We start from the raw sequence: 25,866 nt of genomic DNA, 5'->3' as shown, positions 1-25,866 counted from the left end.
AAGCTATGCTGCCCCGTTTTTCATGCTACTTGTAGTTTTGTGTTTGGATCTGTGCTTTTAGAACTAAGTGATTGGTTGAATTCATTTTTTTTTTTTAAAAAAGATTTATTTATTGATGTATATGTATATACACTGTCTCTGTCTTTAGACACACCAGCAGAGGGCATCAGATCCCATTACAGATGGTTGTGAGCCACCCATGTGGTTCCTGGGAATTGAACTCAGGACCTCTGGAAAAGGAGTCAGTGCTCTTAACCGCTCAGCCATCTCTCCAGCCCCATGAAGCCATATTTCAAAAATGCAAAAGGTCTCAAGAGAGGGCTTGGACTGCCGTGCCACCAAGGCTGATGATCTGAGTCCAATCTTAGGAGCCCACACAGTAGAAAGACAGAATCAACTTCTGCTGCATGTTGTTCTTCGACCTCTGTGTATGCACACACATGCATACAGACATGCAGACAGACAGACATGCAGACAGACAGACATGCATGCAGACAGACAGACACACACAGACACACACAGACACACACACACATACACACAATGTAACAAAGAAACTTAACAAAACAATGAGAGCAAACCAGTCAAGAAAGGAACCTTTAAAAGGTCCCAGCTGATAACCCAGCCTAGCCCGGTTGTGGCTGAGGGAAACACGAGGCTCTGCTTCTGGCCATTCACCATCACAACATCAGCAGGAGAGTAACCTACTGCTCTGGGCTGCACCTGGGGGGGCCTTGGCATTTCTTGTCACCATGCAGCTGTGCACAGTCTGAGGCGCCACCACAGAGGATGCATCCTTACACTTTGCTTGTGTATGCCCTGCCTGCCTAACAATACCAGGAAAGCTCCACTCTGGAAATAGTTCTCTCCGGCAATAAGACACGGAATCACAGTGCACCTATTATGGACAAAGAAGCAACATAGGGACTACTGCAGAATCTAACTGGAATTTAAATTTCTAGTACACAAGCTGATAGCCAAAAGTGTATCATGGAGACCAAGCCCTCACATAATAGCAAAAGAGATATCACCCAACAGATACAGAGATCTAACTTAACATAGAAATATAAAAAAGAAGGTAATGGGGCCTCTCCAAAGGCCCACAGCTCTCTAGAAATGGATCCCAAGGACACTGGAGTGGACACAGTACTGCAGAGAGGCTAGCAAAGCATGGTGCTGAAAACTCAGTGAATCCCAGCAAATGAATGACTGACTGGGTTAAGGAAGACAATACAGGGCATACAGGAGACATTCAGCAAAGAGACAAAGATTCTGAAGAAAAAAACAACAAGGAAATACATCGTTCTGTGTTTTCATTTTAATCAGGGGCCTCACTGTGCATCTCCAGCTGAACTGGAGGTTGATATGTAGACCCAGCTGGCCTTGAGTTCACAGAGCTCCACCAGCCTCTGCCTCCCTCCTGAGTGCTGGGATCAAAGATTCGTGTGTAAGGCTAGAATTGAGTCTTAACTACCGGGAGACACCCCCCCCCCAAAAGCGAGACACAAGAATGGAGTTCAATGCAAACACAAGAGGTTTATTTTTCTGGCGTGTTGGGGTCGACCTCCAATCAGCCTCTCACGAGTGACTAGACGGAGACCCGGAATGGCTATAACAAGCAAGTTTTATACTTTTTAGGGGTACAGGTTACACCAGCAAGGTTACAGTTTAAACTTATTGGCTAAGCATATTGACCTTTGAATCCATTGGCTAGCAAGCATACGACAGGCATTCAAACTCTATCTGGGACCAGAGGGTCAGGTGACTGTCAGTAGTACATTCTGTGGTTTTTCAAGAATGTCCTGCTCCTCCCAAGAACTGTGGGTGGAGAATGGAACAAGGTCTAGCCTTGCCCTGAGGCAGGAAGCTGGAACCTGGCCTAGCCTTGCCCCAAGGTGGGTGGGTATAAGGCTGGCAAAGCCCCTAGGGTCCTTCACTTCCCCCGAGGCTCGGTTAGGGATTCAAATTTTAGCCAAAACAAATTAGGCACAAGAACACAATAGAGGCACAGAGAGCAAAGGGAGGAGTCAGCCAAGCCACCCCTGTTGCAGATGGCACGACTCTATACCTAGCAGACCCTACGGACTCTGCCAAAACACTGTAGAGGTGATAAGTCTGTCAAAGTAGCAGTATTAAACTTCTTTTCACAACCAGTAATGAGTTTATGGAGAAACAGATCAGGAAAAGAAGCCCACTTATAAGCCAAACATGCAGGTATAGCTCAGGGGTAAAGCAGTTGTCCACTACGCACAAGGCCCTGGGTTCAATCACTAATGAAACCAAAAGAAAACACTTAGGAACAAACTCAACAAAAAGCCTTTGGTGGGACCTCCCTCATGCCTTTAATCCCAGTGCTGGGGAGGAAAAGGCGGGGGATCTCTGTGAGTTTGAGGCCAGCCGGATCTACAAACAGAGGTCCTGGCCGACTAGGGTTACACGGGGTAACAACGACAACTTAATCAAAGAGATGAAACTTAGCACTGAAGACTAAACAGAGAAATTAAGGACAACATTAGAAGATGGATATGCGGGGTTGGGGATTTAGCTCAGTGGTAGAGCGCTTGCCTAACAAGTGCAAGGCCCTGGGTTCGGTCCCCAGCTCCGAAAAAAAGAAAAAAGAAAAAAGAAAAAAAAAAAAAGAAGATGGACATGCCTACTTTGTTCATGGATCAGATGGAATGACTGTATTTAACATGGTCATATTTGCAATTCACAATCTACAGATTAAATGACAATGCCATCAAAATACCAACAACATTCTTCACAAAACTAGAAAAAAAAATCCTAAAATTTACATGGACTCCAAATAGTCAAACAACAGAAAGAACAACTCTAAAGGAATCAAATACCTGATTTCATACACACTACAGAACCACTCTAACAAAACTAGCCTGGTTTATGCATAAAACAAACATATGTATGATTGGAACAGAATGTCCCTGAAATAAGACATATACAGCCCCGGCTCTCCGATTCTTGACAAAACCCGCCCCAAACAGATGTTGGATAAAAGCAAACATCAACAAATGGAGGTGGGAAAACAGGGTGTTTGTTAGTGCACTTAGACAAGGGCACTAGATACTCTGACTCTCTTTCATAAGTCAACTCAAATGAATTAAAACACGGCTAGACTCATGTGTTTCGACTCTGCATCCAGCTGGTGGCGCTGCTTTGGGATGTTACTACTCTTGGAGGTGCAGCCTGGCTGGACAAAGTGGCTCCCTGGGAATGACTTTGAGGTCTTATAGCCTGGTCCCATGTCCTGTTCTCTGCTTCCTGACTGCTGATAAACGTGGCTAGCTGCCTCACAATCCTTCCTGTGTTATCCTTTCCCTGCCATGACACAGCCCTTCTTAAACTGTAAGCCATAGAACCCTAGCAACCAAAATCACTTCTGGTCAGGTATTTAGACATAGCAATCAGAAAATAGCAAAATACCTTTTAAAAAAGTGTGCGTGCATACGCACGTGAAGGGCTGAGGTTGGTGCCGAGGACCTTCCTGTTTCTCCTTACCTTATTCACCGAGGCAAGATTGCTCAGGCAAACCTATGATCAGCTCTATGGGAAGGCTGTCTCGCTAGCCAGTTTGCTCATTTCCCAGCTTCTCAGGGAAGTACAGAGTAGAGTACTACATTAGAAGCTCTAACCGACTCATCTCACTGACAGGCGTTAAACACAGGGACAGCAGATGCCCAGGGCATGCAGTTCATGGTTTTATTTCTCTAAAACTCCTCATGACAGCTGTGCTTATTACAATTCCACAACTTAATTAAATCACATAATGATGACATTTAAAAAATCTTACATTTTTAAAGTATTAGAGCAAAATGGGAAACTCGCTAAGCTGTAGATCCAAGCAGCAATCTTGTAAATAGAACTCCAAATAGCTCAGGAAATAAAAGGAAAAATTTATAAATGGAACTAAATTTTAAAAAAAAAGTTCCTCCTATATACATACATGAATAAAGAAATAAACAAACCTTTTTAAAAATTGCCTATCTTTCCAGTACTTGGGAGGCCAGGGAAGGACAATCAAAACTTCAAGGTCTTCCTCAGCTATACAACAAGTGAGAGGCTAGCCTGGGATACATGAAAAAATGTTCTAATTCATAATGAGGCAAGGTGGCTCTAATGTGAACACTCACGTTGAAACAAGAGGATTGACGTATTCAGGACAGTGCATCTGAGACCAGCCTGGACTACAGTGTGAGACTTGTAAAATAAAATCAAATTCAATCACACCAGATATCAAGTTAAATGGTTCAGGTGAACATTTTTAAAGCTACGTTTCAAACTCATGTTTTCACTTACTCTACAGCTCTCATTCTGACTGCACTGTCAACCTGTTAAGCCACTTTTGGGCTTTTAAATGTTACTAAGAATCTCCTTTAGAGTTCCATAGTCTCTGTTGTAGCACTGTAAATAAAATTCTTTAAAAAAATACCTTCACCCTCAACTTCCACACCTGTTAGGGAGGCTTCTCTCAAAGCCTCAGAAAGCATGTGTAGGAGGGGTTGGTGAGACTGGAACCAGGTGTAACTGCTGGAGGGAGAAATGTGGCAACTTCTGCACAGTGTACTGCCATAATGTGGCTCCTAAGTTTTCTAAGAACACACACTACATACCAGAGAGATGTGTTCATACCCATGTTCTTAGCACCTTTTCTAACGGCCAGAAGGTGGTAGCGAGCCAAATGTGCCTTGAGGAATGGGTAAAAGCAATATGTATCTGCATGCATTGCAATCTTGAGCAGCCCTGAGGTGGGGAACACAATCTAGCCATGTAGATATTTGTTTAATAAACACCAAACTTCAGTTTTTCAAGGTAAAGCAGGTCTGTGGATTGGTTTCACAGTAAAAGGAACACGTGATCTAGTTAGCTTCTGCTGTGGACTCAGCAGCACCCGAATTATCTGAGCCAGTCTCAATTAGGGGACTTCCTTGGTTAGACTGGCCTGTAAGGGTATTTTCTTGTTTGCTAATTGATATAGGCAGACTCAGTCCACTGTGGGTGGTTCCATTCCTACGCAGAGCCTTCTGGATTATATAAGAAAGCTGACTGAGCAGAGGCGAGGAGCAAGCCTGTAAGCAGTTTTCCTCCATGTTTCCTGCCTCTGCTCCTTGCATTCCTGTCTTAACTTCTCACAGGATAGATTGTGACCTGGAAGTAGAATATAAAACAATTCTTCCTCCCCAAGTTGCTTTTGGTAATGGTGCTTATTACAGCAACAGAAAGCAAAGTAGAACACATGATAGATAACATAACACTTAGAATTAAAGTGGTAATTTTCTTCTTTTTTCCTTTTTAAAAAGATTTATTTATTAAGTATACAGCGTTGCATCTGCATGTACACGTGCAGGCCAGAAGAGGGCATCAGATCCCGTTACAGATGGTTGTGAGCCACCATGTGGTTGCTGGGATTTGAACTCAGGACCTCTGGAAGAGCAGTCAGTGCTCTTAACCTCTGAGCCATCTCTCCAGCCCCCCTTTCCCTTCTTTCTTTCCTTTTCTTCTCTTTTTTTCTTCCATCCTATCCTTTCCTTCCCTCTCTCCTCCTTCCTTCCTTCCTTCCTTCCTTCCTTCCTTCCTTCCTTCCTTCCTTCCTTCCTTCCCAATCCTCTCACCACTGCTTCTTTCCTTCCCCAATCTCTGGAGTGTGGGATGAAGACACACATCACAACATCTGGCACCTAGAACTTTTAATGTCTTCTATATGCACTGTCACAATACTGTCCTAATTCTGATTTTGTTACTTTCTTGTTACTTTTTATTTCTTAGTAACTTTGTGAAGGATTTTGTGGTGTGGTATGTCATATAAAAATGACCAAACCAGGTATGTATTGGTCAGCAAATAATCACAAAACAGACATATTTTAAAGAAAACATTGTGAATACCCCAGTTCCTCATAGTCTCTTCTAAATGCCCTCCCCACTCTTTCTAAAGGCAGCTAACTTCTAATATTATAGATCAGTTTTGCTCATCTCCACTTGTATGCAAACAGCATATTGCAAGATGGACTCTTTGTCCTAGTTTCTTTATCATCATGTTCACGAGATTCATCTGTGTTGCTCATATAGCAACAATTGCTGGCACAGAGTATTCTACAGATGAATTTATGACACGATTCTTTATACATTTTATACTTCATGAGTATTAGTATTTTTCATGGTTAATGTTGGTCATCCAAACTTGACTGGATCTGTAATCAATAAGAGATAAACCATTAGGCACACCTCTAAGAGACTGATCACGTGATGTGACTTTGGAAGACCTGTCTTAAATATGGGAAGCAGCTTCTGGTAGTAGCCAAATGGAAGGAGGTTGTAGGGGAAGTGTCTACTTTTTACCTGCTTGCCTTCTGGTTGTCTTCTGGTCATGCTGTCGAATTAATTTACTTTGCAGGTACCACTGCCATTGTTTGCTGACCTCAGAATGTAGCCTTGTCAGTTATCTGACACGGACTGAAGACCATGGCTTTCCAGGAGCCCTTCAGGACTTCAGTAGCAGGCTGCTGAGGCACCCAGTTTTGTGGACAGATCAGACACAGGCTCTCAGCCTCTAGAGTGTTAAGGTAGCCAGTACTGAACTACCCAGACCAAACCATGTAAGCAAATCTGAGCAATCCTTTTCATATATATTCATTCTACAGGTTGTTTCTCTGACCAATCTGATACAGCCTTTTTCCTAATATTGGCTATAATGAACTAATATACTAGGACTAATGTATACTTCTTTAGACACACACAGTTCAAATTCTGAGACAGAGTCTTCCTAAGTTGCTGAGGATGGATTTGAATTTATGAGGCTCTTGCCTTGGCCTGTGGAGTAGCTGAAATTATAGGTATACCATCAGGCCTCCTAATCTGCAGATCTTCCTTTCTTTCTTCCCTCCCTCTTTTCTTTCTTCTTTCCTTTCTTTCAATCCTTCCCTTTATTCCTGTCAGTGCTTCCAGTATAAATTGCAGGCAATTCCCATGTCCTGATTTCAGATTAAAGGTTTTCAACATTTCAGCAGCACATACACCAGGTCTTGGAAGTGTCTAATATAACTTGTGTTAAGTATGACTCAACTTGTAGTTTATTGATTTTTTAAGATTCCTTCTTACCTATGTATGCATGCGTGTCGCTGCGTGGGAGCACACCATGTGTGGCGGTGTCCCTGGAAGCCGGAAGAGCCTCGGATCCCCTGCAGCTGCTTTTAGAGTTGTGAGCGGCTTGACCTGGGGGCTGAGAACATTAATGCAGGTTCTCTGCAAGAGCAGCAGCAGTTCTAACTGCTGAGCCATCTCTCCAGCCCCTAGCTTATACTTTTTCCTTAGACAAGCATGGGCATTAAACGTCATGAAGTGTTTTCCTGAGACTATCGGAACTCCCTCATGCTGTGAATGTGTGGCTTGGCACTGACTTCCCACCGTAATGCTTACATCCCTGGATACACTCCTTTTCCACTGTGCTGACGTCCCGGATACACTCCTCTTCCATGTGCTTATTAGGATCTGTAGTCATTGACTTTTGCATTTACAGCTAAACCGTATGTTAAAACACCCTTCCGTTGTATACCAGGGGTAGACTAGAAACTCACTGGATAGTCTAGGCTAACCTCAAATGAGAGCTCCTTCTTTATTAAACTCCTAGGTGCTGGATGTCAGACAGGAGCCACTATTCCTTGCTCAAGATCCATTCATTCTGTTAGATTTCTTTCAACCAATGTGCTCTATTGACTCAGTGTTTTTTTGACTGTTGATTCTGTATATTAATATTATCTTCCTTCCTTTATGTCATTACCCTTTTTAGTCCCATTTGTAATCTATACATTTAAAGTTATTTTTCTTTTTGTCTTTAATACATGTCATAAGAGTGGACATGTATTTTAAATTATCTATTTAAAATACTTTCTAATTTTATTTTTTTCTTAGCCTCTTTGTTGATTTAAAGGTGTGTCCAGCAGAGAAATTGATTTGCTTTGTTTTTGAGACAGTGTCTCACTGTGTAGCTCTGGCTGGCCTGGAACTGTCTGTAGACCAGGCTGGCCTCAAATTCAGACATCAACCTGCCTCTGCCTCCTCAGTGCTGGACTCTTTAACAAAGATTATTTTTTCATAATTTTTGCTGCTAGAAATCCAACACGCCACCTTGAGCACGCTATGTAAGCTTTTACCACAGTTTAATTTCCAGCTTTACTTTTATTCATTTATTTATAAAAATATTTTCTGTGTATGAATGTTTTGACTGTGTATGTTTGTACATCATTTGTGAGGCCAGAGAGAGGTGTTGGATCCTAGTTACAGATACCTGTGAGTTGTCCTGCACATGCTGGGAACTGAATGGGTTCTGTGAGGAGGCAGCTAGTGCTTTTAACTGCTGGGTCATCTCTCCAGACTCCCTATTTTCTTTTAAAGTTTGATTGTTGACATTATTTTCTAGTCTAAGCCCACTGTAATGAAAAACACTGTATGTGGGTTCAGGAGCCGCTCAGTGGTAAAGCACACAGTGTCTTGCAGAAGGCCTGGATTCAGGTCCCACCACCCACATCTGGTAGTTTACCTATTGCTCCAGTTCTTGGGGATCTGATCCCTCTGGCTTCAGTGGACACCTGTACAAACAGACATACACAGAGTTAGAAATAATCTTTCGAAAAATCCATACATGCTTTTATAGGGTGCACTATAACCAACTGCTGTTGGTTGTCCACCAGAGCTAGAAGGCTGCTGCTCACACCATATGCTCTGTTTGCCAGACACACAGAAGCTGAGGTGGGATTGAGCTGGAGGCTTCCCCTCTCCTGGCTCACCTTTGCAGTGCCAGTAGGTGTGAAGCAGGCTGCAGGGGGAGAAACAATGCAACAGCCTCACTCAGCTGTGAAATCTGGGTGCAAACACTGCAGACCAGCCAGAGCTGTGCCTAGCTGTGCAAGTCTATTATGGGGAGCAACCCACTGTTTTCTGACTGGATTTGAAGTCTGCTCCACAAGAGGCAATTCCTGTGTGATACTGTACTCTGGTCAAAAGCCCATGGCTGGGAAAATCACAGGTCCCAATGGGGAAGCCACTGATGTGTTGCCAAATGGATATGATATGCCCATCAACTGCCTTCTAAACAACTACATTTATACCTACAAACTAGTGCTTTGTCAACTTTGGTTAAAAAAAAAAATGCTCTTTGTGGTGGGTGTGCTATTTGAATATGCTTGGCCCAAGGAGTAGCACTTAGGTGTGGCTTTGTTGGAGTGGGTGTGTCATTGTGGGCGTGGGCTTTAAAACTCTCATCTTAGCTCCATGGAAGCCAGCCTTCTAGCAGCCTTCAGATGAAGATGTAGACCTCTCAGCTCCTCCTGCACCAGGCCTGCCTGGATGCTGCCATGTTCCTACCTTGATGATAATGGACTGAACCTCTGAGCCTGTAAGCCAGTCCCTGTTAAATGTTGTCCTTGGTCATGTTCACAGCAGTAAAACCCTAAGACAGTGGGCAATACAGAACTTTACGGCAGTGTAGGGGCTTACACCTGTTATCTTTATCACCCCATCCAATACTGCAGAAGGGACAGAAAGGGAAAGCTAGAAAAGGATGTGTCTCTGAAGGTCATGGTGTGGAGTGCTGACTTCTAGCTAGGTATGCCCTAGCTGTTGTATTCTTGGAACTCAGATCACCTATATTTGATCCGGCCTGTCAACACCCAGTCATGGTATGCAGAGGTGCTCATGGGGCCCTACATAGCTAAATGGTGGATGGCACAAGGTGGGGGGAAGTGGAAAGCCTGGTAAAGTCAAACTAGGGCTTGAAGCCCTGGGGATCCAGAAGGGATGGTCAGAGCTTCACCTGCTCCTGAATCCAGGACCCTGTCATATAGCCACTGCCCCACTATCCCCCCACCCCCAGCCTCAGGAGAGAATTGTGGCCATCGGTCACATAGGAGCAGCACCCATATGTCCCTCCTCATGTACATGAGGCATGTCAGGCCAAGTCGATAGGAAGCACCTGCTGTCAGATCCAACCCACTCCGAAACTGTATATAAGGTCCTATTCAGAAGGAATAAAAGGTGTGTGAGAATTACTCCATCATCTGACAGCATCTGTCATAACAGCTGTAACACTGCCTGGGAAGAGAACTTTCCTGAGGCTTTCACCACCAGAAGCTCCCCTGCACTCTGCTCACTCACTCCTAGGTCCCTCGCTAGCCAGCCCTCCCAGTCAGCTCCCCATCTAGGAGTTCAGCATCTGGGAGCAACAGCAGCTGCCAGGGCAGCAGCACCAGAGCAGCCACAGCAGCAGCTGCAGGGAGACTTCCCCCTCCCTGCTCAAGCCCTTTCACCTTCACTTGAACCCTCCCATGGGCCAGGCCAGAGATGTCTGCAGATAGCAGACCAGCAACAGGGAGTGGCATCAGGGGCATCAGTGACATTAGTGGAGTAGCCACTGGAAAGGTGCTCATGCTCCTGTAAACAATCCTCATCTGAGCTCCTAATTAAGCTCACTGGGTCCCAAACCAATCAACTGCCAAATCAGACATCACAATATAAGGGCGGGGGTGGGGGTTGGAAAGAAGAAAGGATCAATGGGAGTAGAATAATGGAAGATCGTGGGATATGATTGTCGTACAAAACCTCGATATAATGTACAATATATGCTAGTAAAAACATACACAAATTCTTTCAATATGATAGTGTAACTGCTACAAATAGGAAGGTTTTGCTTCTAGGTCACACAAAAGAGTTTTAAAACAAGATTGGGGCTGGGGATTTAGCTCAGCGGTAGAGCGCTTGCCTAGCAAGCGCAAGGCCCTGGGTTCGGTCCCCAGCTCTGAAAAAAAGAAAAAAGAAAAAAAAAAAAAACAAGATTGACCATGACCCAGTAAGTTGAAGAAGCACACTACATTGGAGTGATAAATGAACAGAGAATACCAGGGAAAGAAACATAGACCTATTTCAGTAAGCTGTTTTCTGACCTCCACAAGAGCCTGATTGTATGTGCATACATACACACACAACTAAATGTTAAAAAAAACAAACAAAAAAATCCCCAAACTGAAAAGACCTAAATCCCAAGTTGACTGCCTCATCAGAAAAAGCTGAGGATGAGGTTTCCTGACCTAGGTTTAAACCTAAGTGCTTGTGTCATTCTGAAAGAAAATGGTCTCATAGGGCTGGAGTGATAGCTCAGCCGTTAAGAGCACTGACTGCCCTTCCAGAGGTCCTGAGTTCAATTCCCAGCAGCTACCTGGTGGCTCACAGTCATCTGTAATGGGATCTGATGCCCTCTTCTGATGTGTCTGAAGAAAGCGACAGTGTACTCACATACATAAATTTTTTTTTTTTTTTTTTTTGAGCTGAGGACCGAACCCAGGGCCTTGCGCTTGCTAGGCAAGTGCTATAAAATAAATCTTAAAAAAAGAGAGAGAATGGACTCCATGGGCTCATGGGGAGTGGCACTATTAGGAGGTGTTGGCCTTGTTGGAGGAAGTGTCACTAGAGGTGGACTTTGAGGTTTCAGATGCACAAGTCAGGTCCATTGTCTCTCTTGTCCCTGTTGATATAGATGTAGAACTTTCAGCTCCTCTCCAGCACCAAGTCTGCCTGTGCTTCCTACCAGGATGCTGATGGACTCAACCTCTGAAGTGCAGGCCAGCCCCAAGTAAACGTCCCTCGGAAGAGTTGCTGTGGCCCTGGTGTCTCTTCACAGCAACAGCCCTAAGATGGTGCTTTGTTTTGGATCAGGTGACAGAAGCTCACAGACCCTCCAAACTTAGATTTCCAGGGTTACATACAAAATAGTATCTTCATTTCGCAGGACTGTTGGGAGGGACCAACGGAACATGAGGCGCCACACAGTAAGCGCCCAAGCCATCATTACACAAACAGAGGGACTCAGATCGGATGCTACAGCTGAAGAAAATACAAAGCTGTCAGGGAAGCACCACTGTATGATCAGGTGGTTGGAAAACTTTGCAAAGAAGACAGCTGTTTCTGCATCTGGCAGAAAGACTGCTTCCTCTTCCTTACTCAATCCTCCAAACAACTCTTTTAGGTAGGCATTCTCTCCAGGCTTGTGAAATCTAATCTAATCTAATCTAATGTGTGAAAGGGAGAAAGGGACCGCAATTGAGGAATTGTTTCCATTAGACTGCCCTGTGGGGAGGGCCTAATTCACTGTCATAGTGCCACTCCCAGGCTGGTGGTCTTGAGTGGCAAAAGAAAACAGGCAGAGGCAGTTAGGGGAAGCAAGACAGTGAGCAGGGTTTCTCCAAGGCCTCAGCTTCAGTTTCTGCCCTGACTTCCCGAACATGGGTTGTAACTTGTAAACTGACATTAACTTTCTTCCCCATCTGGCTTTGGTCGTGGTGTTGCTGCAATAGAAAGAACCTAGGATCGGGTGGTGGTAGTGCAGTCTAATCCCAGCAATCAGGGAGGCACAGGCCTTTCCCAGAAGTTCAAGGCCAGCCAGGAGTGATCAGAGTGAGTTCCAGAACAACTAGAGCTACATTATTAGAAACACATTACTAGAGTAGAGAAACCCTGTGTTAACCAACCAACCAACCAACCGACCCACCGACCGATCAACCAAAAAAGCCAAAAGACCAAAAAGCAAACTGGGACATTATAAACAATTCTTCATTTAAAAGTTACTATGTCTATCTTTGGGAATAAGTGTTTTTCTAGAACACAAAAGGATAGCTCAGGAGAAACAGGCTTAGTATGGGTAAGACCTTGAATCCAATCAGTGTTCAGACAGCTGCCTCTTCCAGAAAGTGTTTTGTAGCATAGACAGCACAAATGATATAGGGTACAGGTATTCTATAGATCACAACTACGTATGATATCAAGCTATCTTCCAAAGCAACCCAATCTGACTGCTCCATTACAAAACGTTCATAGGAAGGGACTGATCTCTTAAAAATGACTTTTATGGGGCTGGAGAGATGGCTCAGCGGTTAAGAGCACTGACTGCTCTTCCAAAGGTCCTGAGTTCAATTCCCAGCAACCACATGGTGGCTCACAACCATCTGTAATGGGATCTGATGCCCTCTTCTGGGGTGTCTGAAGACAGTGACAGTGACATATATAAAAAATAAATAGGGGGTTGGGGATTTAGCTCAGTGGTAGAGCGCTTGCCTAGTAAGCGCAAGGACCTGGGTTCGGTCCCCAGCTCCGAAAAAAAAAGAAAAAAAATAAATCTAAAAAAAAAAAATGACTTATATACTTAAGACAAAAACAAGAAGAAAGAAGACATTTAGAGGGAGTAACCAGGTCCTGAGGAATTGTTAAGGGGAGAAGCTTTAGTTTTTGTTCTGTGAAAGCATTTGGTAGAAGGCAAAGCAGATTGTGAATGCATTTTAAAATCCATAACACTGGGAGCACAGTCTGGCAGCACTAACCTCACACAAGCTGGCAGGAAGTGTCAGTTGGAAACCTGGCACATGTGGTAGTATGTCCTACTTCAGTGTTAATGTCAACACAGTCAAGATTCTGAAAAAGACTATTTCTCAAGCCTTCCCAATGTTAGCAAAAAAAAAAAAGTTTGTACAAATTAACATTCTGTTGAACCAGTCTTTGACAAAATACAGTGAAAATGTGGAAAGCAATGGCCAACAAGTGTTCAACTGTTTTTAATTAATTTATTTGGAACCTAGAACAGAGAATAACTTAATGAATACAACATATCTACTTCTCAGAATTCAAAGATTAAAGTACAAGTCTTGGTGGGGAGTGTGGTGTATACCTTTCTTTAATCCTAGCATCTTGAAGGCAGAAGCAGACTGGCCTCTGAGAATCAAGTTTTACACAGTGAGTTCCAGGCCAGACAGACCCTGTTTGTCTGTCTCTCTCAAATTAAAAAAAAATTACAATAAATCTTAATGCTTATTTTCCTATTATAGAATACATGTTGACCACACAAAGAAAAGCAAGAGAAATAGGCAAAAATCCATTGTACTTTATCATCTTACTAAAATTATGGCTAATGTTTGGAAGCAATTACTCTAATCCTTATTCTGTTATTTTTTAAAAACATCATTTATAAAACATATATAATGTTGTATCATGTTTAATATTCACAGAGCATCATAAATGCAAGTTTCCATGGCTATTTTTTATAACTGTGTAATATTCCAAGTGTGTACTCCGCTACTGATTTCATTATTGTGTTTACATTTCAGGTTATTGGCAACTTTCTTTGTTGGCTGTCCTGAGTACTGCAATAAGCACAGTAGAATATACAACTTAGGAGAGCGACCTTGATGTTTTTCTGTTAAGAAGAACAGTAGTATTTTAAACTGCTAATTTTATAAGATAAGGAAATTATAGCTAATTTTCTTTTAAGATGTGGGGGAGTATGCCATCTGTGGTATGTTAAAGTACTCCCATTCCTCCAACTTAATTCTGATTCATAAGTGAAGGAGAGGGTATTTGGAAATGTATCATTCTTGACACCCTTTGCATATTCAAGGACCTCCAGGGCTAACTGTATCAACATTTGATTACGACTAATCTGAGACTATTGAAGCTGCCTGAGTATCTCAGTCTACTTTTCTCTAATTTGTTCAGAAAAGTTTAATTATATTAAATTAGTACTGAGGGATGACAAACTTTAATATTGCTACTTCTAATGACAACCTGCTAACTTCCGAGGCTCAATCTTATACATCTTAAATTTTCTATCTACATACTTTTTTATGAATGTGTGTGCATGTTAATGTGTGTGTATGTGCATGTGGGTGCAGGGTACACATGATAGTCTGAGGACAAATTCAAGCGTCATCCTTGGAAAGGCTGTCCAACTTTTTTGAGATAGGGTTCTCACTAGCCTGGGGCTATTACCAATTAGGCTAGACTGGCTGGCCAGGTAGCACAGGGAACTGACTCTTCTGTCTCTGCCTTCCCAGGATTAGTGTTAGGAGCACACCCACCATACCTAGCCTTTTTTACTTGGGTTCTCGGAATGGAACTCAGTTCTTCAAATTGCAAGGCCAGTATTTTTCCTGAACCATCCTCAGGCCAGGTCTCATACGTCAGCGCCTAGCACAGATTTTGCTTGGTATGTAATGCACTGTTGATTCTTATTTAAGATCAGTCTGAACAATATGCTGAATGTAGCAGTTTATCAAGCCCTGATTGTGTCACTGCAAACACCTCCTCCCAGCTCAGGTCTTTAAGATAAGCACGATTATTTAACAACAATGAAGCACGCAATACAGAGAGCACACACGTTGTCACTAGGTACACCCTGGATTGGAATGAATAAACTTTGGGCAATTTCAGGCCTTCCCCTGCTCAGGGACAATTTGCCTTGCTTTTCAGGGTTCCTATGGGGATCTTTTCTCTTCTTAAAGGATTGGGAACGTGCCACCTAGCACTTTGAAAACTTGTGCTATTTTCTAATTGCCCTTCAGGAGAGTCCAATCTCTTAATACTGACTGAAAAGCACTTCTGAGAACTCTACTCATCTGTGTGCTATCACCATACTCCTAACACTCTAACCCGATTCACCTTGAGGCCTCTTTCACAAGCTGTCTGCTTTGTCTACAATGCTCTTTCTTTCTCTACACACCTAGTAGCAATAGAAAGCAATTGCTAAACCCTACTGATTCTTCCCAAACACAGGACATTTATATGATCAGTTCACTCACTCTTTTATCTCAAATGTACAAAGGAGGAATAGAGAAGCAACCAGGTTTCAAAGGCAGGGCTGAATTCAAGGATGCCTAAATCTCCAGCTGGCTTATCAGTTTTTCCTAGGAGCCCAACATCTTTAAATCCAGCATTAGACACTAATTCCCACCTTATGTCTCACTGTCCAGAGGATAAAGAAGCCCTCTGAACTCAGGTATAACTGCATCTTGTTCACTTTTGCATCCCTAGCTCCTTTCCAGTTCCTGGAACATGTAATGGACATTAACAAATACTTGTTGGATATTTAAGTGACTGAAAACTGCGTTCACACAAAGATACCGGCTTAGAATTTACCTAGGCAACATCACTAGGCTTACCAGACTAGGATCTACAACGTGCATCTCACCCCTTCTGCAGTGTGGTACTTTTTATATTCTTCCGTGACTTCGTCAGGTCGCCACAATTCCTTAAATACTGCCCACACCGTCCTTTTCATAACAGGGATTTGTCTTTTAAGAGAAATCTCGCAGAGAAGATTTCTAAAACCTTAAAACCAATCTTTTGCTTCACTTCGGTTCTTCAATTGTCTTAATGCCGCTCCCCCTTTTTAAAAAAAAAATGGAGCAAATTGGAAATCAATGAGGGGAAAACTTTAAAAAAAAAGTGAATTTCGAATGCAGACTAGGAAAACATTCTAGCACTTTTGGAATTGGGTCTTCCCATGCAGCCTAGGTAGCACTGTCCCAGGTGGCGCCTGTTTAGAAAAAATTCGAGGGCCATCAAAGCAGAGGAAACAGGTGCTGCTCTAAGCGGGGGTTTGTTGACATCAACGGTTCTGGCTCCATTTTTTGACAAAGAGCCCAGAAACTAAGGGTATCTGGCCGTTCCATCTCCTTCGAGGGGGAGGATTTACAAAAAAAAAAAAAAAGAGAGGCTGTGGGGCAAAGGGAAAGGGAGAGGAAATGTGACACACGGAACCAAAAACTGCTCTGCAGGGAGCGAGGTTGGGCCGCGTCCCCCTCAAAGGACAAGTGACGGACTGTCATTTTGTGTTTTCGCTTCCAAGCTGACAACCACCTGGTTCAAGGAGGAGACTCGAAGAGGGGTATCCTGTCTCGTGAGAGCTTCAGCATCGGACCCGTGACAACCTGGGAAGGCCACGGAGGGCCCAGGCAGGACCAACTGCCTCTGGTCAGCTCGAGGACGCCCCCGGGGGGCCACGCCTGCCGCCCCGGCCAGGCCTTTACCCATAAGCCCCCGCGCCGCGCGCGCACGCGCAGAGGCGGCGACCGTCTCAGGAAGAGGAAAATGGAATAAACAACTCGGAGGAACCGGAGCGCGAGACGACGAGCGGAGGCAGAGTTTAAAAACAAACCGGCTCCCTCCGCCGTGCCTTACCCCCCAGCTTCCGGTCGCCGCCGCCTCAGGGTCTCCTGCAGCCCCGGCCACGCGCCCACCGCGGCGTCCCGCGCGGCCCCTTTAAGGACAGCGGAGAGGGAGAGGGAGAATCCCTACTCGCCGCCCGCCCCTCCCCCTCCCCGGGCGGCTCCGGCTCCCTCAGCGGGCCCAACCCGCCCGCCCGGCTTCCATCCGGCTCCGGCGGCGGCTCCTTCCCGCCCTCGTCTATGGTGGCGGCGGCGGGGGACGCGGCTGCGGCGTGGCCATGAACAGTGGCGGCGGCCTTCCGCCCCCCTCGGCCGCCGCCTCCCCGTCGTCCTCCTCGCTGGCGGCGGCCGTGGCGGTCGCGGTCGCGGCCTCGTCGGGCGTCGGGGGCGTCCCCGGCGGGCCGGCTGCGGGCGTGAAGCTCAAGTACTGCCGCTACTACGCCAAGGACAAGACGTGCTTCTACGGAGAGGAGTGTCAGTTCCTGCACGAGGACCCGGCCTCCGGCGCGGCTCCGGGGCTCGGCCTCCATAGCAACAGCGTCCCGCTGGCGCTGGCGGCCGCGTCGGGGGCCGGCTTTCCTCCCGGAGCGCTCCCGGGCGGGGGAGCGGGGCCGCCCGCGGGGCCCAAGAAGCCGGAGCTGGGCGTCCCGGGGGCGGCGACAGCGGGCGGCGGACTCGATGGACCGCGGGTGGCGAGTGAGTGAGGCCCGGGCGGGGTGGTGCGGTACGGGCTGGCCGGGCGCGGGCTAGAGGCCTGAGCCTGCCGCTTCCCCTCACCTCTGGGCTGCGGGAGAGGCCTAGGCCCTGCGTAGCCGCCCTCCTTCCTTCTTCCGGTTTCCTCTCTCCGCCGCTCAGGGCAAGCCCTGGAGCTAGGGGAGGCGGGTTCCCCAGGAGCGTGGGTGGATGGTCCTGGTGATTGGGGTGGGGTGGGGCGCTGGGAGTGAGTGCGGAGAGGAGGGGGGATGGGCTGCCGAGTGTAAGGAAGGGGGTATCGTTTCCGGGTGTGTGTGTATATGTGGAAAGGGGCAGGGTTTGCGAGCACATGTGTCGTTGCGTGCCTGTGTAGAGTGCGGTCTGCCTAATGTTGAGGTTCGCCAGTGGGTGTGTATGTGGGTAAGAGGCGGGAGGTGAGGGGCGGGCTTAAGGCACATTGGCTTTGCTGAAAGGGACGCGAAAAAGTTTTTGTAGAAGGTTTTCCGGGCTGGGAACGCCTTCTAAAGGATGTCCGGGGTGAGGGGTCGGAGTGCCCTGAGGAGAGGTGTATGAAGATCTGCTTTTTTATTTTTATAAAGTGAGCAAAGGTTTAATAGAGAGCTTAAACTGGGAATTTCCCAAGATTTGCGCTCTGGAAGTTTTCTGGAAAGCTATAAGTGACTTGGGTGTGCAGGGATCTGTCATGTCTTTCCCATGACATATTGAGTGAAGTTTCTCAGCACTGTGCCTGAAGAGCGTCTCATACTCCGTAGACTTTCTTGAGAATAATTTAGGGCTGTGTACGTACATAGCTTTTTAGTTACGTGGAGTTTGCTATTACTGTAAATGATTTGAACATTAGAATTAGGTGCCTGATTTGCTCTAGTTTTAGGTCTTGTAATAACTTGATAGTTAGGTTAACTGGGACGTCAGAACAATCTGTCTTTAACACTAAACAACCTGATAAAGTGGTTTACTATTTACTGGGATGATTTTTTTTTTTGTCTCTGTTTCCCAAAGTTTAAATGGAAATAAATTTAGATGCTTTATAAAAAAGTTATTTTATTGGTGGGGTGTAGCCGTTAATTTTTTAAAAATTACATTTGCCTTGAGAGTGTGTGTGTGTGTGTGAGAGAGAGAGATTGTGTGATTGTATGATTGTCAGAGTGCTCCCACATAGCATGGATGTAGGGGTCATAGGACAGTTTTGGGGAGTCATTTTCCTCCTACAGTGTGGGTCCTAGAGCTGGAGATCAAGTGGTGAGGCTTGGCAGTAGGTACTTTACTCTGGCTGGACAAGCAATTGTTGTCTTTGTCCCTCTCCTCTTCCCTGTTTCTTTTTTTTTTTCTCCAGACAGGGTTTCTCTCTGTAGCTCACATGTTGGAGATCCCCCTGCCTCAGCCTCATGAGCCACCATGCCCAGTGGAGATTTTATTCAAGGTAAATTTTATGAAATGAAGCTGTGCCTCCAGTTAATTTAAGGATAATGTTTGGTTGGTAAGGATTGGAAAAGAGCAGTATCTGTCCAAGTTTGCTTTTTGTTGCTGTTTTAAAACCCCATAACCAAAAGCAGCTTGAGGAGGAGTAAGGGCTCATTATGTTAGGAGTTCATTATTGAGGGAGACCGTGCACAAGCTCAAAGTATGAACCTGGGGCAGCAACGGAAGCAGAGACCAAGGAGGAAGCTTGCCTACTGTCTCTCTGACCCACTCAGCTACCTTAAGCCCAGAGCCACCTGTCTAGGGGTGGCACTTCCATTAATGGACTGGGCCCTCTTCCATCAGTTGGCAATCAAGAAAATGGCTCACAGAAATGTGCACAGACCAGTTTGTTAGAGGCAGTTCTTTTTTTTTTTTTTTTAAGATTTATTTATTATATATAAGTACACTGTAGCTGTCTTCAGATACACCAGAAGAGGGCATCGGATCTCTTTACAGATGGTTGTGAGCCACCATGTGGTTGCTGGGAATTGAACTCAGGACCTCTGGAAGAGTAGTCGGGTGCTCTTAACTGCTGAGCCATCTCTCCAGCCCTAGAGGCAGTTCTTAACTGAGGTTCCCTTGCCTGTGTGACTGGTTTGTGTCCAGCTAACAAAAATTAACCAGCACAGTAAGTGCCTTCCAAACAAGGACACTTAACAATGCTGGTCCTTAATATGTGATCTTTCTAAGGTCTTAGTACGACCTAAGAACTGGAAAGATAGGATACAATGGAACCAAGCAAAAGGAGGAGCTGAAGGGACTATGTTAGGTGGAGTAAACCCTAGGGGTGCCTCTCAGGCGGGTGGGGGGTGGGATGTGATCCTTTTCTGAGAAACAAAGCAACTGAGAGACAGAATCTTTAGATGCTAGGGACATTTAAATACTGTCATTGATATCTGATTAAATAGCTGGGATCCTGTGGCTCTTTTTTGGTTTGTCTGTTTTTCGAGACAGGGCATTGACTGTCCTGCAACTCAGAGATCTGCCTGCCTCTGCCTCCCCAGTGCTGGGAATAAAGGCATGTGTCACTCTTTCTGGCCTTGTGACATTTCTTTAATGTGATTGGCCACCATCCTCCTTTGTCATTGGCCTTTCCACTGTGATAGGCTTGAGTTAATGGCTGTTCTGAATTTTTACACTTAGTTGTTGTCTCTGTTCTTAAACTTTTAAGATATACATTCCAAATATTGCCATTTAGAGCCACTTGGATTATGTTAGTTGCTGATCTGCTATTAGAGCATTCTTCAAGTGAATCTTAAATGTAACTGGACAGTCTCTTCATAGTAGGAATGCTACTTGATCGATTTCATGCTCCTCTGGCCTCTGGAATTGTATGTTCACACACACACACACACACACACACACACTTTTAATTGAAGTACCTGTTTAAACTAGAATCATCCAATTTTGTGTTGCTATAACAGAAAACATAGATTGAACAATTAAAAAAAAAAAGGAATTTCGGGGTCGGGCAAGATGGCTTCGAAGGTAAAGGCATTTGTCAAACCTATAACTTGAGTTCAATCCTCAGGACCCACATGGTAGCAGGAAAGAACCAACTTCTGCAAGTCCTCTGATGTCAGACTAACTGCATTCCCACTTGCCCCAATAAGGAAATATGTATTTTTTTTTTTTTTTCAGTTGCAGCCCTATAATCCCAGCACTTGGTAGAGGCAGGAGGCTCAGAAAGTTCAGGATCGTCCTTTGTTTCAAGAGTTAGGGGCTTACTGGGCTACAGGAAGCCATAAGGAAAAGAACAGTATCTGTTTCCGAGATTGAAAAGTCTACTGGAGGTACTGGCCTGTATGGAAAGGTCTTTCATGCTGTGGGTACCACCCTCAGCAGAAAGAACAAGAGTATAGTGTGGGAGCAAGAGAGTGTCCAGGCTGCTTCTGCTGTGAGTCTCATCTGGGGATAAATATTGTCTTTCAGTAACATCAGTCCAATCATGAGAGAGAACACCTTGTGATAGAATTACCTCTTTGCTTTTTAAAACAGGGTTTCTCTGTGTAGCCCTAGCTGTCCTGGAACTCTTCTCTGTGGACCACGCTGGCCTCTGACTTACAGAGATCCATCTGCCTCTGCCTCCTGAGTACAGATGCTGGGGTACATCATCCTGCCCGGCAGGATCACCTCTTATTAGGCCTTCCTTTCCACCTTTGTTACACTGGGGATTTTTTAACACATGAACTTTGGGGGTGGGAGTCACATTCAAGTGGAAGCACTTGGCTTCTGAACTCTCAGATGCTGTCCTTATAATGCCCAATATCTTCCTTCCATCTCAGTAGTCACAGGACTGTTAAGTCCCTCCGTTATAAACATGCGGGTGAAGTCTAGAGCAGCATCTAGATCAGATGTGGGTGAGTGATGATTTCTGAGGCACGTTCCTCTGTATCTCAGAGTCTGTAAAATTGTTTGATGCTTCCAGAGTTGAGTGGTCACACAGGTGCGGGGTAAGATGTTTGCATTCCAGAAAGGAGCAGATAGGAAAAGGGGTAGTTTGTCTCAAGCAAGTACACATCTGGTGGAGAATTTTAAGCCTATGCTCATGGAGGGCTGGGAGTTGGACCCCAGAGCCTCAGGCAGCCCTATCCCTGTGGCTTTTATGCACTCTTTAAGTCTCTTACCTTGGCTTTTCCCATTTTGACTTGGACACTGGTAATTTTACAGTTTTGTGATGTTAAGAGGTTGGTACTACTCAGCTATTGTCTGAGTAGGGGCTGTGAATGTGTGGCTCTAACTCCACTATGAGGCCCCCAGGCTGCCTAGGATGCTCTCTGAAATGTAGTTGTGTGTTTGTCAAGGCTCCTTAGATTTTACATTATGTGACAGTCAGTGGCATACATCCTGTATCCGTTTCCTTGGCTGTGGGTCATGCTTCCTGGACTTGGCTTTGCTTGAGCAGTAGCTGCTGGGAGCAGGGAACAGTCCTGAGGTGATTTGGCAGCCAGCCTGAAAAGGCAGTCTGACCTGGGCACCCGGACAATTTTGCTTTCTTAGACTTCTGGGTCAGTCCTGGGATAGGACTATAATGTCAGGGGTCTGTAAATGCCCTAAGCGGAATTCTCACTGTCCTCTTTTCTTCTTTCTATTCTCTATTCTTTGGCAGTGTCATATGTGTTTATAATGTATTTTGAAAAAAATTTTTTTTTTAACTTTTATCTTCCTATTTTCTTTGGGACCCTTCTTCCTGGCATATCCCCTCCTACTTTCAGGTTTTTTTTTTTAGCTTCTTAAAAAATAACACACTGAGTTGCACAAGGGCTGCCTGTAAGAGCATTGGTGTGGGATTATTTACTGGAGCATGGGCCATTTACCAATGACTACACCTCTGAGGAAAAATGACTTCTGCTCCCCCAATAGCTCCTTGGCTAGGGGAGGGGCTTCATGAACTCTTCCCCAATTCCTGCTGGAGTGTAGACAGGTTCTATCTTGGGCAAGAACAAGTTCATGAGTTCCATGGCTGCGTCATATCCAGAAGACAAAGGATTTCAACAATGTCCCCAACCTCCAGCTCTTACATTTACAGTCTTCCTGCCAACGTTCCCAGAGTGTTGGTGTGTGTGTGTGTGTGTGTGTGTGTGTGTGTGTGTGTGTGTGTGTGTGTGTGTGTGTGTGTATGTATGTATTAGTGTTACAGATCCTTTCCTGTTTAGAGTACTCAGCAGTAAGGTGTGTCAGCCTTAACTGACATTAAGAACGGAAGCATTGCTGACCAGTGGTGCTCAGTGAAGTTGCTGGTGCATTGGTGCTGAGTAGAAAGGTGAAGGGCTGGCTCCTAAACGGTCCTCTTAATTCCTTTAGGTGGTGAGTGAGGCTGCAGATTTCCTAAATCCTGTTGCTTAGCTTCCCCTTTAATTGGTCGTTCTCTCTCTGTTTTCCGCTTTTCAGACCTTGCATGCGGTAAAAGACAGTCATGTAGTTCCTTTGTGGCTTGTGTAAAAACTTCTGCCTGATAGCCGAGTTCATTGTTCTGTTGCCGCTCTCTTCTGGCGGAAGAGGACAAAGTTGGCCAGTTTTTGACATGGTAACAGGATGGATGAGCTGCTTGCTTTTGTGTAGGAAGAGCTTCTTAGCTCATTTCTGAGGAATGTTACACTGTACGCATGCGTCGCTTGCTTTCTAGTACTGTTGGTGGGCACTTGTTTAATTTTTTTGTCTGTGAAGAAAAACAGTTATGTATGTGTGCTGGAGAGATGGCTTAGTGGTTAGGAACACTTGATCTCGATGACTGGAGTTCAGTTTCTAGCACTCATACCTTTGCCTGCAGCTTCCAAACCCCTAGAATTCAGCTCCGGGGATCTTATGCCCATTTCCAGCCTCTTCCGTCACCTTTTACACATATGTATGTGCAGACATAGACACATACAAATACAAATCTAATTATAAGAAGGATTCTAGGTGTATTTTGCAGAGTTCCTTGCTTAAGTAGCCAGGGTTGGAGTTGGTAGGCATTCAGCCTCACTGGCCCTCTGCCTTTCTCCTGTGGAAGTTTATGAATTCTGGTTATTCTGTCTTCTCTTCACAGTTTGCCATTGTCTTATAATTGCAGCTATTCTGGTGGTTAGAATGTAAATGTCTGTATTGATTTTAATTGAATTAGTCAATGCTGATAATATCACAAGATATAGTAGGGAAATACAGAGTTTTTAAAAATGCATTGCTATCATGTGTGGGGTATAGGCTAGTTGATGGGCAAGACTCTCTCCATTTTGCCTGCCTCCCTGTTTGATGTGACTTATACGTGGATCTTTAGTATTTCACTTTAGTGGAATATTTTGTTAGTGTTTCATGTAGGGTTAAAATAACCTTGGAAATGTGAGGGAAAACCTTTATCCTTACTTTGCAGGCATTTCAAGAGTGAGCCAGGAAGGCGTTAGTACATTAAGTTGCCATGATGTCTCACCCTTGTCTGGGCGGTAGCTTTTGTTTGTTGTTGTTCTGTAGTGTAGGAAGGCTCTGCTCTGTTTGCTGACCAGGCAGTGTGCTAACAGTAAGCGTGCTCTGACAGTCAGGGCGGTTATTATGAAGGAATTTAAAGGCATTTGGTTTTCATAGTCATGTTTCTGTTGGTGTGTGGTTTCTGTTCAAATAAATTATTGATGGGGTTATATTTTCAAGTAGTTGGATTTTTCAAGATGGCTTTACTCTAGAGGGTGCTCAGGCTTCCTAGCCGAGATGTGTCTGTCAGTGTATGCTTTATGTGCTTGATTTTATTTGAAATCCAGAAGATCTGCTTGTTTTATCAAAACATAATTCCTTTTCACTTCTGCTGATGTGCTTACCAGTGATGACTTGGAAGTAAACTGTATGGCAGATGGCTTCCTTACTAGCTTTGGAGCCTGACTCAGCGTGCAGTGTCTTAGCCCTGGTGTTTCTCATCGTGGAAGCAGGTGCTGCAGGTGGATTGGGATGTGAATGTACACCGGCGGTGGTGGCGCCTTTGTAGGTGTTAGGAGACTTGTGTCTCCTACTGTATTTTTGAGGTAGGGTCTCTAACTGAACCTGGACCCGTCCCCCCTCTGTGACACTGGAATTACAGGTGCAAATGGCCTCATTTGGCTCCTTACGTGGGTGATGGGTTCGTGCTCGTCAGGCAGGTGCTTGACAGGCTGAGCATTTCTGCAGCCCTTGGTGTCTTAGAGAGTAGTTCAGTAAGCCAGGGTGCAGGACGATGGAATACTTAACCTAGTGCTTGTGTTTCCTTTTGGTGTCAGGAATTCGTATTGGGCTGGGAATCCCAAGATTGTAAATTTTTTTAGTGGTATGACGTACAAAACAGTTGTGACCTGGGCTGCTCATGGGAAAATACAGTTCTCTTCCTGTAAAATAGGAGAGTGAGAGTGTGCGGCACATAACCTAAACGCTTTACCACTGCAGTGCTTTACATACACTCGAGTTTAAGAAGACGAACGTCGACGAAAGCCTGGTCGGCGCCTGAACAGTGGTGCGTGGCTAAGGGTCTGATCTCATCGATTCTGTGTCATTGGAAGGCAGGTAACAGTCCTCTACAGGAAGACCCTCCCTTCACCTTTGGAGCCAGCTCATATCCTGACCTCTTCTGTTAGCTTTCCAAGGCTGACCTTGAACTTCTGGTCCTCTTGCTTTCACAAACTGTATGTAGTGCTGGTGACAGGTGTGTTCCACTAGCTATGCCTGGACTGTGCAGTGCCAGGGATGAAAGCAGGGCTTCCTGCATGATGCGCCATACAGCTGAGCCACATTCCCCAGCCCTTGTCTGTCTGATGTCTCTTTGTTATATCTTTCTTGCCTTTTTAAAAGAAAAAATATTGCTTCTATTGATCTAAAAATATTTTACTATATATTCAGAATAAGAAGAATCTAGGTTTTAAAGATCAGAATGATAGCTTAGGAATTAAAAGTGTAAAATTTTGTTTGTTTATTTTGGAGAGAGTCTTGTATTGAATCACACGCTGATGTGGAACTGACTGTGTAGCAGGTAGCAGACCTTGAACTTCTGAACCACCTACTTCCACCTTCTAAGTGCTGAATTGTAGGTGTGTGTCCCTCTACACCTGGTTTTTGTGGTATTGGGAATTAAACCTGGGCCTCCTGCATTCCAGGCAAGCCCTTTAACAAAAGATGGAGGGCTCTAACCCTAAAAATCTAGAGGATAAAGAATACAAGTGAGAAAAAGTTTGTTTCTTTCCTAAATTCTCAGAGCCCTCTTTCCAGATGACTG

The 25,866-nt window shown here is 44.9% G+C and overlaps 1 protein-coding gene and 1 long non-coding RNA gene across 18 annotated transcripts in view; one reads left to right on the top strand and one right to left on the bottom strand.

The window, feature by feature from the left end:
* Nucleotides 1–1,516: 1,516 nt before the first annotated feature.
* On the bottom strand, nt 1,517–16,822 carry LOC134481260 (uncharacterized). 9 transcript variants are annotated; one of them, XR_010056699.1, is made up of 5 exons: nt 16,681–16,818; nt 15,981–16,206; nt 8,546–8,594; nt 7,108–7,228; nt 1,517–6,200 (listed from the first exon to the last, which is right to left on the bottom strand). It is a non-coding gene; the product is annotated as an uncharacterized LOC134481260 (long non-coding RNA). The 9 variants fall into 9 exon arrangements; XR_010056703.1 differs by having other exon boundaries at nt 1,517–5,160; XR_010056700.1 differs by having other exon boundaries at nt 16,010–16,206.
* The window catches only part of Pan3 (poly(A) specific ribonuclease subunit PAN3), a 124,232-nt gene continuing 109,673 nt past the window's right edge, over nt 11,308–25,866 (top strand). For 6 of the 9 annotated variants that reach the window (XR_010056399.1, XM_063271439.1, XM_346914.10 and 3 more), the window contains exon 1: nt 11,308–17,684. Coding sequence is in view for 7 of the 9 variants with exons in the window: in XM_063271439.1 (XP_063127509.1) it covers nt 17,267–17,684 (418 nt within the window). In the remaining 2 variants the exon portion in view is untranslated. Of the gene's footprint in view, nt 17,685–17,961; nt 19,123–19,145; nt 25,161–25,866 lie in introns of those variants that run through there. The other 3 variants (NM_001419788.1, XM_039089926.2, XM_039089927.2) reach the window with 3 other exon arrangements.

This window comes from Rattus norvegicus, chromosome 12 (genome assembly GCF_036323735.1).
Source record: "Rattus norvegicus strain BN/NHsdMcwi chromosome 12, GRCr8, whole genome shotgun sequence".
Lineage (NCBI taxonomy): Eukaryota > Metazoa > Chordata > Mammalia > Rodentia > Muridae > Rattus > Rattus norvegicus.
The sequence above is the reverse complement of the archived record's forward strand: the minus strand, read 5'-3'. Positions and strand labels throughout refer to the sequence as shown.